The sequence below is a fragment of the Lissotriton vulgaris genome, unplaced genomic scaffold (assembly GCF_964263255.1).
Source record: "Lissotriton vulgaris unplaced genomic scaffold, aLisVul1.2 SCAFFOLD_5407, whole genome shotgun sequence".
Taxonomy (NCBI): Eukaryota; Metazoa; Chordata; class Amphibia; order Caudata; family Salamandridae; genus Lissotriton; species Lissotriton vulgaris.
In genome coordinates, this window is record NW_028243407.1 from 81735 (window position 1) to 97894 (window position 16160).

General features: G+C 41.5%; 1 protein-coding gene across 2 annotated transcripts in view; it reads right to left on the reverse strand.

The window, feature by feature from the left end:
* LOC147668411 (PDZ and LIM domain protein 3-like) overlaps nt 1-16160 on the reverse strand; it is a 109805-nt gene that overhangs the window by 75952 nt on the left and 17693 nt on the right. For both annotated transcript variants that reach the window (XM_086948568.1, XM_086948569.1), the window contains exon 2: nt 12304-12388. In XM_086948568.1, coding sequence (XP_086804694.1) covers nt 12304-12388 — 85 coding nt within the window. The remainder of the gene's footprint in view (nt 1-12303; nt 12389-16160) is intronic.

Below are 16160 nucleotides of genomic sequence, written 5' to 3' on the forward strand. Positions count from 1 at the left end.
AAGGGGATCTTATATAGCGCAACTGTAACTCCTAACGGAGTCTCCTGCAGCGACGGCTCGTGGAGGGAGTTACGGTGGGGCAGGAGGGTGGGGAGGGGGAGGGGCAAGGTGGAGGTTGCTAAAAACCGGCATATGGATAATTGCAGGTAAGTAAACAATTTAATTAATAAAACGAATTTCGTAGTGCGCCTTGCATCGCAAAATGCAATGCAGTGCGAGCTACGAAATTCGTTTTATTAATTAAATTGTTTACTTACCTGCAATTATCCATATGCCGGTTTTTAGCAACCTCCGCCCTGCCCCTCCCCCTCCCCGCCCTCCTGCCCCACCGTAACTCCCTCCACGAGCCGTCGCTGGTCTCCTGGCATTGTAAATGACAAGGATCAATTGTATAGTATAAGACCTAGATTAGGTCTAGGCAGTAGGCATCATATATTCCAAAGATCCATGTCTTTAATGCCTTTCGAAACTGCCCCTCCTGTTCAACTACTCTGAGTTCCTTTGGCATGCAATTCCAGGCCTTTCTCCCAGTACAGTGGCTGATTTCCCACCTCTAGTTACTAATTTGAAGCCCGGCACTTTGAGCAAACCTCCAGCACTAGATCTTAGTGTTCTTGCAGTAGTATATGGCTTGAATCTTGCTGAAAGATATATCGGGCCCATATGACTGTGTGCTCTAAGTCGTCAGTAGTAGTTTGAACAAAATTCTTTTATGAACTGTGAGGCAGTGGAGGGTCTTCAGGACAGCCGAGGCCAACGCTCTACGCGAAAGCCCTGGGACCAGTCTAGCTGCAGCATGCTGGACTACCTGTAGTCTCCTCAGGGTGGCTTTATTAATTTTCTTCGGCAGCGGTAGAATTCTTATCCAGTTACAGAATCAACTGAGTATCATCAGTGTACGATGTGATTTCGATCCCGTAAGTCGAAATCAACGTGATAAGAGGGGCCATATATATATATTAAATAAGAGTGGACTAAGTGAAGCCCCCTGTGGTACAGCAGTAGAAACGATACGTGCAGGCGAAAGGAAAGATCCCAACGATATCACCTGCTTCCTATTCGACAGGAAAGATGTAATCCATGCCAATGCGGAATCAGATATGCCACAAGATCTCAATCTGGCTAGCAGGATGTTATGCGAAATGGAATCAAATGCGGTAGACAAGTCTAAAAGGATCAAGACTGCCTTCTTGCCGTTGTCCGTTATAAATTTAATGGTGTCCGATATCTCGAGTAACGCTGACTCAGTCAAGTGTTTTGGTCAAAAGCCGGATTGGCGGGAATGGAAAATCTGTGTTGAATCCGAGTAACTAGAGAGTTCTTTATATACTATTCTCTCTGTAATCTTACCTAATGTTGGTAACAGGGATATGGGCCTGTAATTAGAGAGGTTAGAGGGATCGATGTTTTTTTTTTCTTCAATGGCTTCACTGTGGCAAATTCCCATTCATCCGGTACAGTACCAGTAAATAGTGAAGAGTTCACAATATTATTAATCACTGGATTCACAATATTGATGATATGATGTAGTAAGATCGGGGGAATGCGTCCAATGGGGAGCCTGATTTACAGGCCAATATCGCCTCCTTGGTCTGGGACAGTGTGGCCATTTGGAAGGCTTGGAGGCCAGACCTGTCATCTCTATTTTCTGACACCTGTCCCTCAATGAGCTCCGGGAGATTGTAGGTCTCGAAGTTCTTTTGAATGGCCTTGATCTTATCTTCAAAGTATATCGTGATTTCATTACATAACTTCTGAGAGGGAGGGATTTCTACAGGTAAGCCTTTGGGATCTGTGAAAGATTTTTCAATTGTGAAGATTTCTTTTTGATTATGTTTTGCCAGAGTTATTTTATTATGGAAATATTCTTTTTTTGCTAATTTATTAGCTGAATGATATCAATTCCTAAAGATTTTAAAGGTCTGTAAATTGGATACATCATATCCCTTTCTCCATCTGCGTTCTAACTGTTTAGACTGCAGATGAAGTCCCTCCAGTTCTTTTGAAAACCAAGGGTTGTTATGAGTTTTCCTTTTATTCAATCTGATCGTGCTCTGAGTCGGGGCTAATCCTTCGCCTATAGACATGATCCAATTGTGGAACCCGCGAGAATCCTCTCCCGGTTCTCCCGAGAGTATTGGAACCTTGTCTTGGGCGATTAAGGGCAAAGAAGGATTATTGGCTAAAAGATGCCATTTCCACCTTGGTGCCCCTAGATCATTCTTCCTTGCCACACAATCCTTATTAGGGATTGGAAAAGCTAAGGGGATAAAACAGTGATCAGACCAGACCTGTGGAATTGGATTTCCTGTCTGAAGTGAACTGAATTTGGTACAGACAGCATCCAGGGTATGTCCAGCTCTATGTGTTGGTCCCTGGACCATTTGTTTCATGCCCAGCAAATTGACTGTTTCCAGGAAGGATGTAACCCCGGGGCTGTCCCTGCATTCCAGGTGCAAATTAACATCACCAAGTAGCCAGAAATTTGAATATCTAAGCAAAGCATCGCTGAGGGCACCTCCTAATGAGTCCAAAAATGCCTTACTATTGCCTGGGGGTCGATATATCAAAGCCCCAGAGAAGGAGAAGGAATTATTAATAGCACAACAAAAGCCCATGTGTTCTGCTCCTCTAAGCCCTGGTAAGATGAAAGTTTTCCATTGTAAGGTCTCTCTATGTAAGATAGCTACTCCTCCCCCCTACCGTCCTCTCTATCTTTCCTACAACTTGGGAATTTGGGTGGCAAAGCAACCGCAATGTCCGGGTTAGAGTCTTCTTTTAGCCAGGATTCCGTAACACATAGGAAGTCTAAATCATTATCCATGATCAATTCCTTAATATCGAAGGCATGGTTGACCTAAAGATCAGGAATTAATTAAACCTCCCCTAACACCCACCTGGTGACAGGCTTCATTTACTTCTTCCCTTGTTTTAGAGGACTCATAGAATGGTATCTGTAACTTACATTTCCGGTATGTTATCTGGCCTCTAATTTTATTAACTTCTATATAGTGTTCACAATATTTATTGATGTTTAATTAATGCAAAGAATCTGCTCCTAATGTTCTACCTGGTTGGAAACTGGCAGCATGGCTGGCGCAGGTCGCATGCGGACGGACGCAGAAGGGCTTGCCTTTAGCGCGCCCGCTGGGCGTCAGCGCCTGTCCCTCCATTTATGCAGTGCTATTGGGTGCTGTGTCGAGAGACTAGACCGTCTCTTGAACAAAACTGGCGGCTGTAATTGTCCCACCGGAAGTGGGGGGAAAATATCGCGTCAACGCACCCTCCACACAATCAGCAAATGCTGTGGTGGACCGGGGAGCAGATGCAAGAGATGCTAGAGCCCCAGAACTAAGAATGAGGTAAGCGTCATAAACACCCCATTTGTCACCCTTCAAAGAAACACGGAGTGCACAGTTTGACCCACAACAGTTGCCCTTGCAATTATCTGGCCTCCAAAGTAATTACAGAGCGATACACATTAAAAGCTACGGCGCAGTGCGCAAAAAGAACGTGGTTAAAAACAATTAAAGCAATGAGGTTAACTTCTGAAAGCAGCTGACCTTGTCAGGTGTTGCAGCTACTCATCAAATCTATCAACTGATCAGACACTGAAGGTGACTTTTTTGGCATGGGTCTAGCTCGCTTACGCGGTCTGTCTGTCTTTGCATGCCACTTGGACAGAGAAACCAGGGCTACGAAGGCCCTCGCCTCTGGAGGGAGAAAGGAAGATAGTTTTAATGGTGACAGATTGCTCCACTGCATCTGCTTTCTCCACCTTCTGCTTCAAGACAGCAGGCCATGTCTCCTTGTATGTAAATGAGAGGTTGCATATAGAGGAAACCCTTTGAAAACAAAATACTTGTCATAAAATGGTGATTTCCCATGCTATAGCGACTGTAAATTAAGATTGTATTGAAGACATGGAAACTAGTAGTACTTTATTTGGCCACTTTATGCTGTATGTAAACTAATGACTGTGCAGAACTCTATCTATTTAGTGTTTATATTTTTATTTTAGCTTACTGACTGTTTGCTTTGGAGGATGTGATTTTTTAACAATTATTTTATGTTGATCCTGGGCTCCCAGGTGCTATTAATTTGAACACACCAGGAACACTTTGAGGAGCATATTGAACTGTTGCTGCATTATATTTTTGATCAATATTCGACAAAATGTAATTCTTAGTTTAAATTACGTGTTCTTTATTCTGGACGATGTTAATGAAAGTTAGCTTTAAAGGAGTGGATTAATTAACAACATGGTTTATTAAAATAATTATATCAGCAGTCGTTTGAGTGAGGAACACATTCCCAGTGTCCTTACCAATGCTTTACTCGTGTGATCTCTTATCTGGGTGATGGCATTCACTCTGACAAAAGTGAAGAAGTGTTAGTCATAGGTCTCTGCAAAATCAGTGATACAATGCAGCTATGAGTGCATCTTTTTCAATCATCACCTTGTTAAATAACAAGGCACAAATGGCAAATTATGATTCTTGTGATTTTTACTGTATGTGTATGTATGTGTATTGGCATTTATATAGCGCACTACTTACCCGTAGGGTCCCAAGGCGCTTCGACCGCTGCAAAACCCTTCCTGGCTTCCCTGGGAGATGGTCCCTTAATGGGTATCTCCAGGGTGAGACCAGGCATCCCCGGCGGTCTGGTGGGGCCGTTGGTGAAGATGAGGCAAGCTAATGCCCAGAGTTGCCGAGTGTGATCGCTGATCAGAGTGGGCACCGAGGCGAGAGAATTATCGAGTCCGCTGACCCTGGTCCAGAAACCTGCCGCGCCAGCAATCGAACCCTGGTCCCGGGCCGTCCTCTGCTCTCGGGTCTGCCGCCTCTAACCAGTGAGCCACACTCATATAACTTGAACTCTTCGACAGGGAGCTCTGTGTGAACATGTATGTGCATACTAATTTGAATGGCTGGTACAGTACAGCAGTCATGTTCTGCTTTTAACTATTTCTGGTTCACATTTAGGGATCTTTTCTGCAAATCAATGACATATGTGCATGACACCTTCACTATGCTGCACAGTTCGATTTGAAGTGTTTTAAGGTTTACCAATGGGAGTTATATTCATTTGCTAGCAAGCAGAAATATCATTGGTTGGTTGATATTGTTTGTGATGCTTTCTTAAACATTTGAGGAGAAAAGTCTTATGACACTCTGTGCAAGTGTTACAAAATTAGAAACAACTTTGAAAGAAGTTTAATGTTCGATATAGGTGGACTATGCACTCAGTTGGAGTGGTATATGGCCCTACAATGCTTTTTAAGTCATAGTAGTGCTCAGTGAAGTTTAGGTATTACTTTCCTGGAAAATCAATGCTCCTGACACATATCGAATATAGTACAACACTTGAAACAAACAGTCCAGCTCTTGTGTTCATTGTGAACCTTAAATTAAAGCGTGTCCCCACATGATTCCTTTCTACATTCAAATTGCACGTTATTATCAAAAACTTGGAAGAATGCATGTTGTTTGAGGTCTTGCTGAGCACCTCAATTAGCTGCCGCAAGGTGAAAAGGTACTTATGATCGCAACACAAGACCCTCTAAATTTACAAAAACATAAACACATTTCATAGACCTCCAATCAACCAATTAGATGCACTTTCAGATTATTGTAGCAGCACACTAGTAAATCAAATTCAGCTTCATTTGAAATTACTACCAGGTGTTTGTTTACGAATTTACTGCTGTGCAAATGCTATAGAGGAAACTGAAAATCTGAATCCTCAACTAGGCTACTCTCAGACAACTCAGTCCGAAACTTTCAGGGCACATGGTCTACCCCCTCCCATGCGCCTTACAAATCACCACGGAATAACATAACAGAACAGAACATGTTACATGTATAAAAAGGTTTACTACAAGACACTCTTTCAAGACTGAATGTGAAAGTGAAGGTTAATTGTTTCAATGTAATCGTAGTCAATCAATCAATGAATCAAGTGTCATGTTCACCAAGCACAACATTAGAATTCAGATATAGCATTGAATTAACAGAGAATAAGAAGTAAAAACAAATGCTGTTTTTTTTAAATGCAAGATTTAAGTATACTTAGGGCCACGTGTTTCAAGCCTTTTTGCAGTCACAAACGGGCCTATTCGCAGAATTCCAGTCACAGAACATTAATTATTTACCGTCTACAGAAGTGTAGAGATAATCCATTCACAAATGGAAAGGTGTCCTATTAGGACCCCTTTCCATCTAAGAATGTAAAACAAAGTGTGTTTAAGAGGAGGCAGTGATCCAGGGAACCACTGTGTCTTCTTAGACAAACAAAAGAAACAAAAAGACATTTTTGTTATTAAATGCATTGCGTTTTCCTCTAAGGAAAACAGGTTGCACTCAAATAAAAAGACTGCTTTAACTTCTGTTCCTAATATTGATACATCTCGCCTTTAGAAACAATAGTTGAATGGGTGATCTAACTTCTGGAGGCATGTGCTAATTTGCACTGCGGTGCTATTCATCACAATATTTTATTTTCTAAAGTCATGCTGGTTTTCTCCATTTCATTTTACGACCGTCATTGGTGCTTTGAAGTGGTAAAAATCAATGTTAATATTTTTTTTCAAGTATAAACATTGCAAACCACTAACTGCCCAAATAAATGGCAATGTGCAATGATGTGCCAAATGTGGCCATGGTGCAATTAAGCACAGAACAAAACAAAGTGTTACCACCCATTCATTTAATGTCACCCAGGTAAATTATGCATTGGTGACACATTATTGTACGGTTTGGTTCATGTCACTTAAGTTTTAAATATACCTTGAGGTATATTTATTAAAACATTGGGCAGCGCAGCAAGTCACCTTACTGTGCCGTACGGTAGGGAAAGGGCTGGAATGCACTGTATCTAAAATTATACAGTGTATTTCTGTGTTTTTTCCTGCGCTGATGCACAATGTGTTGCCTAGTGCCAAAGCAGGCACCCTTGCACCATGGTACAAAGGTGCCTACACTTAAAGCAGGGTTGTTTTTGTGCAGGAGGGGACACCTTCATGCACAAAAACAATCCTGAGAGGCATTTTCCTATTTCTATGTGTGCTGCAGAATGCAGCACAAAGGGAAAGCAATGTTTCTCCCCATTACAGCTCACCTGGGGAGACTTTGGGGCATATTATCAAGGGCCTTATCTCAGCTTTTTTGGCTTTAAAAGCCAAAAAAGCGGATATAATATTTTTGCCCTATTTACAAGGCGGTGCTAACATGCATTAGCGCATGTTAGCAACTGTTTTCCCGACTCCTCGCTCTGCATCTCTAATGAGATGCAAAGTGGGCATATCCCTCACGGAATACCATGTAAATTATCGCTATGTGCATATCGCAATATTTACAAGGCAGGCCCACAAAATGGTTAGCGATTTTAATATCCCTGGTAACCGCGTTTTTTGCCGAAAACTAACATCTGCTGAAAACCTGACTTACTTGCATTATCCTATGGCAGGTGGATCGTCAGGCTGAGTGCACCCTGGCCTATCAACAACGTTTTCGATAATCCTGTGGACTTTTCGCTGGATTTCTGGGGATATCCCCTCCTACAAAGCCACTATCGGTGGAATTTTATCACCCTAGAGAAACACGTTGTTAATAATGAGCTAACCGGGTGATAAATTCCAGCGATAGCCGGTGATAAAGCGCTAAGCGCGCAGTGCGATATTTATCGCCGTCTGTTGCTGATATGCCCCATAGAATTTTGATGCATTCCCAGGTCTACCAGTAATGGTACATCTGGGAATACACCAAAATCTATGGGTGGACACACCCACACTCCACCCATGGAATGCTTCCCTGGGGTAGAGAAATGCAATGCAGCGATTTGCGCTGCGCTGTGTTACTCTAGATTCATTTTAAGGGCGACGCAAGTCTTTGATAAACTTGGCCCAAAATGCAAAAGATTTTTTACGGTTTTAAAACCACACAAATGAACCATCTTTACAATGTAATACTGGCTTGTTTTAAGATAGTCACATTATTTTGCAATAAGGATTGAATGTTGAAGAACTTTCTACGTAATTCCTACGATTGACGTTTAACCTCGTCCTTTGTTTTTTATAATTTTTTCTCATGTGTTTGTCAAAAATAAGCACACAGTATTTATTTCTTATTTTTTGGTAAAACAGAACCAATTTCTATTGCTAATGGTTTGTTCATAGGTTAAATATTTAATATGTATTATTCTATTGATCAACATTTGTGTGAATGCACTATGCTATATTGGATTAAGTGAGCCTTTCTTGTATTATGCTTTTGACTTAATTGCAACTTGTTAACAATGTTTTACTCGGCAGTGGGCCACAATATTTATCTAGATTACATTTATTCACTGCTCTTATTACCCACTGTGTGTTTCAACCATCAGATGCTATCCATAGCAATATCATTGTTTATAATTTATAACACTGTGTTTTATTAAAAATATTGTTTTTCTTTCTACCTTTCTTGGGCCATAATATACTTTTTCTATATGTTTGCCTTTTAAGGCAACTTCACATACCCTAGAAGTGCCCTTATTTTCTTACTGTAAGAATTATCTAATTTAAGGGTTCCCAGAGGTCAAGATTCCTATGGAATGCAGGGAATTTAGTGCAACATAAAATTGGAGTTTATTGATGCACTGGTTATTGTGTGTTCTACGAGATATCTAAACTTCGACTTCATTTTATATGAAGAAACCTTCAATATTACTTTCTTTAACATTTTCTTATACACTTCCTTAGGTAGTTCAAAACCCTTATGTTTGTCTAACACAAACGTTCATTAAGGCCTTTTCCAAACACCTAGCTTAATCCACATTTTTCCTTTATAATATTCAATTTACTTTAAAATCTCTGGGAGTTTGAAATTAAGCATTTGATTGTTAATTTAAGAACATGAAACCGCTTGTTCTCTCAATCGTGATAGGCTCATTGTTGACAAAGATAAGTTTTCTGGTGCATAATGATTTAACACTGTTAAACAAAGCCAGACTTGAATTGAGGTGCGCAGAGAGCGAGAGAGACTTTTGTGCTAGGATAGTGTGGAAGTATGACAGAGTGCAACACAATGGGATAATGGGTGTACAATACCAGGAATATATCTGAGGCTTATAAAGGGAATTGGTACAAGTTGTGGTGATTTATGTCCACACAAAGAGAAGGGACTTAGGGGCATATTTACAAGGACGGAGTTAAAATTATCGCCGCTTTAGCGGCAGAAAACTGCAGCTAAAGCGGCGATAATGGGCTTGATAATAGGCTCTTGAGAATTCCAATAGAAACCCAAGTTTATACCTGTACATGGGCTTCTATTGGAATTCTCTGGAATTCTCAATAGCCTATTTTTAAGCCCATTATCGCCGCTTTAGCTGCAGTTTACTGCCGCTAAAGCGGCAATAATTTTAACTTCGTCCTTGTAAATATGCCCCTAGGTAACCCTTCACCAGCATGGTGAATATGAGAGTAGAGGTTGTGGGAAAAAAGCAGAACTACCTCAGTAGAATAGGCTGCACGCGCTCTGACTGGTCAGAGAAATAAGATGCGGGGAAATATGATGCTTTAGCATAAAAATCGACCTCTCTATTGAATTGAAATCATTTTGTCATTATATATTTTGTATTCTGGATCTAAAAGCGATTTCTAAGATAACCTACGACATTTTAAACACAGTAGCATCTACATCTTTTAGTAGCTATTTAATGGCAGTTTGACGCAGTCCTCAGAAAGGACTTGATGAAGCCAAACAGATCAACAGCAACCCTATGCTAGACATGTATGCTTCCAAAGTTAAAGGTTCCTCTCTATCAAGTGTTAATCATTTTGCAATGAGTTTGCAAGTTGTCAAGCACTAAAGTGAGCTTTCTGATCCTGGGGCGTTCTTTTTCAAAAACTAAATTCACAGTGGAAGTCTGCCACACTCACAGGTTGATTCAAGGACAAATACCAGATAGGCATTCAGAAGACAGCTGCTAACCGTTATTTAGAGACATTACCTTGTCCAAATGAATGGCACTGGGGTCAAAAGTGGCCAGCAAGATAGATATGAGACTAGGACTAAATACCTAGGAAGTTGGCCAGAGAACCAGGTATGTAGTTAAAATAGAAATAGGCAGTCTGAGGTATAAGATGCAATTCAGTATGGTACAGCATGTGCTGCAAACAGAGCCAAAGAGTAACTAATCCATGTGAATGGCTAGCCTCTGACTAACCACAAATGTCAGACATCAAGCGCGTCAGCCAAACACACTTGGCCGACATCAAACAATAAGGAATTGCTCACCACAGAGGCAGGCTTGAGAAAAGAAAATACAGATTTTCATCCAGAAGTAAATCAGTGGTGGAATCAGCATTAAACACTGATTTTCAGTCATTTTTTTATACATATAAAGGTCTTGCCATGCTTATGTAACTAAACCGGGCTGCCTACTGCACTCCCTAATACCAATGGTGTGGTCTGAAATTGATTTTCAGAAGGAATCTATAAATCAGGTGTCACAAGCCCTCACAAAGTGTGGTTTTGGATTTGCTGGCTCTATAAACCAAGTTCTCAGAGCCAATGTGAATAATCATTTGCAAAGGCTTCAAAAGAAAGACATTTGTGTCCAGCAGCTGATAGTGTTCAAGGTTATCTGTCCTCAACCGTCAAGGATTCAGAGTCCCAGGCAAAATATTAGTTTGCCATTTGGACATCCAGGTGAAGGGCAAAAGGTTAATGGCATCTTCCTGTAGAGTCTTTAATCCTGTTTGGGCCTGGAAAAGGCATTGTACCAGAACCTCTGTCCTTCTGTCTGAACTCCTGACCTTCTAGGTTTTACTTCATCCCTTTCTGTTAACCCACACCTACTTCCTAAATATGATCCTAGACTGCATCTGAATGGATAGTGCATCTACCCAATAATGTAATGCGTTTTAGGTACAGCTCCTTAGGCTAACTCATAGATCCATTGGCATTGCGGCCATCTTGTCCGATCTAGCACTCACACCGTGCGTTCTGGTGCCTTAACAGTGCCCTTAGGGTTTGGATTCTGTTGCACCTGGGTAGATTTTAGCAAAAGCCCTCAATAATGGGAGATCCTTCGATGTTAAGAGGTCCTGGCTCTGGAACATGCTCCCTAAGCATCATCCTTCACTTGGTAGTGTGACAGGGCACTGAACTATCTCAGAGGCCTACTGGCATGAGCCATGTTGAGAGCTTGCTGCAGAGAGGCCTACAGAGCCACATGGTTCAGGCTTTGAACAATTTACTCTTTGATTGAAGTTTGTCTTTCTATTTATTATTTGAACTGAGGAACAGAATTCCAAACTAAGAGGCATATTTACTAGAAAAGAACGCAGCGCTTTGCTGGATGCCTTTTGCTGCGCTAAGCTGCCTCATTAGGAAAGTGCAGGGATGCAATGTACTTACAGGAATATGATGCATCCCTGTGCTTTCCTCTGCTTTTGCGCACAATAGGCTGCCTAGCGCCAATGCAGGCATCGTTGTACCATAGTGAAAGGGTGCTTGCATTGCAGGGGTGAATGTTTTCATGCAGGAAGGGACACCTTCCCGCACAAAAATAATCATTGATGGTGTTTTCCTGCTTCTATGTGTGCTGCAGAATGTAGTACACATAGGAAGAGCAAAAAACGAGGAGAAATGAAGGCATTTCTTCTCGTTGTGCCACTTTAACGCCACCCCTGAGGAGTTATTAGAATCTGACGTATTTCCAGGTTTACAAAACCTTGTATATATGGGATTCTGATTCCATGAGTGTTGCATGGGAACACCCACAGCGACACCCATGGAAGGTCCCTTTCACGCAGAGTAATGCATGAAAGGGGGCCATATTTACAAGGCCATGAAAAGTCATGCAGGGTGACTTTATGTGGCCTTGTAAATATGTGCCAGCACACTGCGCCTCCGGAGCATCACAAAAGTGATGCTCCGCCAGCGTAAAAGTGCCACAGAGTCGTTGTAAATATGCATTTAAGTGTATAGACTCTGTCAGGTGCCTCATATGGTAAATCAAATATGATCTCTTCAGTTGCCTTTCGAAGATTCACTCTTTCTTGCAATAGGTGGCCCACTATGCCATATGTGGTCTATGCTCTGGACTCAAACTTGGATGTAGTAAAATGCAGTAGCTTTAATTAATTCAAGGGACACTCAAATAATGACTAATTGATTGATTGACTTACTGATTAATTAACTGACAACAATTCTTGCGTAGGCTCTTTGATAGGAGCCCTGAAGAAGGCCCAAGATACTGCTGTTTCAATCATTGCTACTCTTGTATGTACTTTTCATTGATGAGCGTTCCTACCTCTTGGTCTGCCTCCAGGTTAATTTTGAATGGGTGTGCCTTTCCATCTTCCGATACATGTGGGGACCATATTCTACTTTCTGGCCTATAAATGGAGAAAAAGAGAACACAGGTTTTGGTTGAGTCTTTCCTTTCATTTATTTTTTAAAACAAAAGGCAAAATTTACTTTATGAGAAGTATGTTAAGATCAATATTGAGAGTTGGACTGGACAGCGGAGGCCCTGCCTTCATGATCCAGCAAAGTAGTAGTTCCCTACCTAATTTAGAGAACCCTTAATGCCAACAGGGCACTTTCTGCTAAATGTTCTTCTGCAAAACTGGGTGCAAGGGTTTTCTTTTTTTTCAGAAATAAACCCCAACAGAATTTTGCGAAGCATGCATGATATGTTTTCTGAGTATGTTGACGAAACGTGTGTTTTTTTCTGGAGGGGCCAGCTCTGTAAGGCATGAAATAGGTGTGGGAGGACTGCCTAAGACAGGGTGTGGCATCTGCCCTTGTGACCCGAGGTTCTAGGGCAGATGGAATGCCATGGCGAAGGGTTCCAACAAGGAAGCAAGCTGGGACACTTTTTTGGGAGTGTGTTGGGGTGTTTTACAGATGCCACTTGCTCCCCTGAACACTAAATGAGGCCCCACGTGTTCTAGCTTAGTTCTAGGCTGTTTTACAAAACTACCCTTGTCAGAACCGCTTCGATGACAAAAAATGTTTAATGATTATTGTGGGTAGCATTTTACACAGTACAGCGTTTATTCTTTAAAGATCAGTGGTGTGGGTTTGCAACAGTGGAAACAGTGTGTCGTCACTTGTTTGCAAATACCCACTTTGGGGCATATGTATCAAATACTGTATTTGCGATTCTCAAATAGCGATTTTTTGAGAATCGCAACACAAGATGTAATAAAAAATTCGCAATTATTTTGTGATTCCTTGGTATTCCTTAATTGCGACTTTGCGAGTCACAATTAAAGAATGGCTTCCCATTCATTCCTATGGGCCTAGAGGCCCAAAGGAGTGAATGGGAAGACATTAGCAATTTGCGAGTACCCATTAGGTACTCGCAAATTACGAATGCAATTTCAAGCGTGCAAGGGTGTCATAAGGACACCCTGATGCACCCCTGAAATGAGCATGTGTGCACATGTGGCGCACATACATGCCCCAAGGGCATGTATGTGTGCCACATGGCACTTTGAAAGAAGCAAAAAAGTGCTTTTTTTCAAAGAATTCACAAATTACCACCAACTGTCAGTTGATGGTAATTTGCGATTTCTTATGCCAAATTTGCACAACTTAAGTGCTTTCTACATCACATTTAAGGAATCACTATTTGCGATTCCTTAAATGCAATTGCAAAATAGAGAATCGCAAATTTTGCAATTCTCTAATTTGCAATGCCCTTTTGGGATGATACATCCCAAAAGGCCTTTTTCTGTTCACAAACGGGCCGATTCTGAGAATCGGCCCATTTGTGAATGGGAAAAGGGCTTGATACATATGCCCCTAAGTTATATCTCACAAGAGTTGAACAGAATTACCCAGCTGCTCCCCTCACAGGCCCCTGGGAACACCCAGAAGTGTAAAGTAGGCTTCAAAGTACACATGCTTAAGTCAACGCAAATGAGCAATTTACACAAGCACATTTTAAACCTAATAAGTTTCATGAACTTTTCCCCACATATTTTAAGTAAGTGTTTTTGTGTGTTTCTGACTTTTTAAAACCAAAGGGGATGATGGACGGAGTGTTGAACATTGCAAGCGCTCACCCCCAGTTAACTGATCTGGGTTTAATCCATCATCATTCTTTAGCTCACTCCGCCACCCCAGTTCAGACATGACCATTTTCAAACTTTGCAGTTCGGGCTGGAATGTTCCCATGAGGCACAGGGTCAGACTGATTTGCATATGGTCAAGTCTGAACTTGGGTGGCGGAGTGAGCTAAAGAATGATGATGAATTGAACCCAGATCAGTTGATTGTGGGTGAGTGCTTGCAATGTTCAACACTCCGTCCATCATCCCCTTTAGTTTTGCTTTCTGACTTTTTAATTAAACATTTTTATTGTGATTAGTATTGTTCCAGGTCTGCCTGCTGTTACGTTTGTTTTGTAATTCTTTTTTCTCCTAATGTTGGGTGGCTATTCTCTATGTGCTGCTCTTATTTTTAACATCTCTCTACAGTGCATAGTTATCCCTTTGGGGGGTAAGGTGCGTTTACCCAAATAATAAAAAATACAAAGTAATAATCAACAAAATATTCCTTCACCTCTCCTTTCTGTCCTGTGTTACTGTTAAGAGGTGCCTAATTTAATTCTTAATTGGACTTGGGTCAGGCACCAAAGAAGGGGCACACTTCATCCTTTAATTGGCAAAACGTAAAATCCAGCAGCCATTACTGTCTGGCCTGCCCCATCTCTGGCAACCCTCTGTATCTGGCAAGCTTGCATATAAGGCATTATTGTTCCAGGACACCAGTGACTGCCGGCTGTATCATCAACCTTTGTTATTCATCTTCAAAAGGTCTGGGGCTTCTCTGAGGGAGGTTTGTGCTGCACCTTTACTTGCCATATTTAACAGTAGGAAAAAGCAGAGGCTTTCAAGGAAGAAATCCATGCACTTCTTTTCCCCAAGGATCACGGGGATCCTATGTGTCCCTTTTATAGGTCTGAACCCCTAACCTCCTTCAGGACCCTCCCTAGCTGCCTTCGATTTGTCTTGTTTGGGGGTGGGCTCACAACCCTGCCCTCATTTCTCACCTCATTTCCTAATTCTTTATCCTCTACTCCAGGTAGTCTCTCTCTCCTTCTCTTTAAGTTATTTTTTGCTTTTCAACCGCCCTCTTCTCCTGCTACCTCTGTCTACGCTCCAGTACTTTTAACCTATCATTTCCTTACTGCCTCAGCCCCTAATACTCTCTTAATGCTTCCACTCCTACATATACTATGCCTCTTTCCTTCTACCAGTCTATTTCTTAGTACTTGTACCTTTAACTACAGCCTCCTACTGCGTAAGTCTATACCTTAGGACTGGTAACCCTAACTATACTCTAGTAACTCTCCCCCACATATACCCTAGTGCAGGGGTCTCCAAACCGGTCCTGGAGGGCCGGATCCATGCCAGATTTTTTGGATATCCCCATTGAGATACATGTAGTAATTTTAAAAATCTGGCATGGATCCGGCCCTCCAGGATCGGTTTGGAGACCCCTGCCCTAGTGCCTCCAACTCTACTGCTATCTATACCTTCATACCTCTCTTCTCCTCTCCCCTTCCTTATACTCTAATACCTCCTACCTTTCTTATACTCTCGTACCTGTGCCATAACCTATACCCTAGTGTATTCACCCTTACCTAATGTCTAATACCTGTACACCTATCTATACCTTGTTACTTCACTCCCAACTATTCATGACTCCTGCCCCTTTTCCCTCCTTACCTATTTTCTTGCTCTGTGTCCCCTTTTCTGGTAGATGTATTTACATTTTTTCACATTTCTCAAGGAAAAGATTCTCCACATTTTGGAAATTTAATCAAATGTTTCACTAGCTTGTGATTGATGTACTCCATTTTGTGTATTTGTATTGAGGAAGAGCGATGTAGTTTAGCTTGTACCTGATCAGAATTCCATGTTGGCACCTGTGGTAAATATGGACAACGTCTTATCAGAGCTATTTCAACAAGGAATGAGTTATAGAACACACACATGTATTAACTGAGCTGAGTTGTTGCTTTAACTATAGAATCTTAGTCAGGACAAACCCTTTCATTTGTAAGTTACTAAAGAATAACATAGTAAAATATGCCAAGGTATAGTCGCTGCTGAGACTTCCACAAAGTTCTATATCTATGTTTTGAATGGAC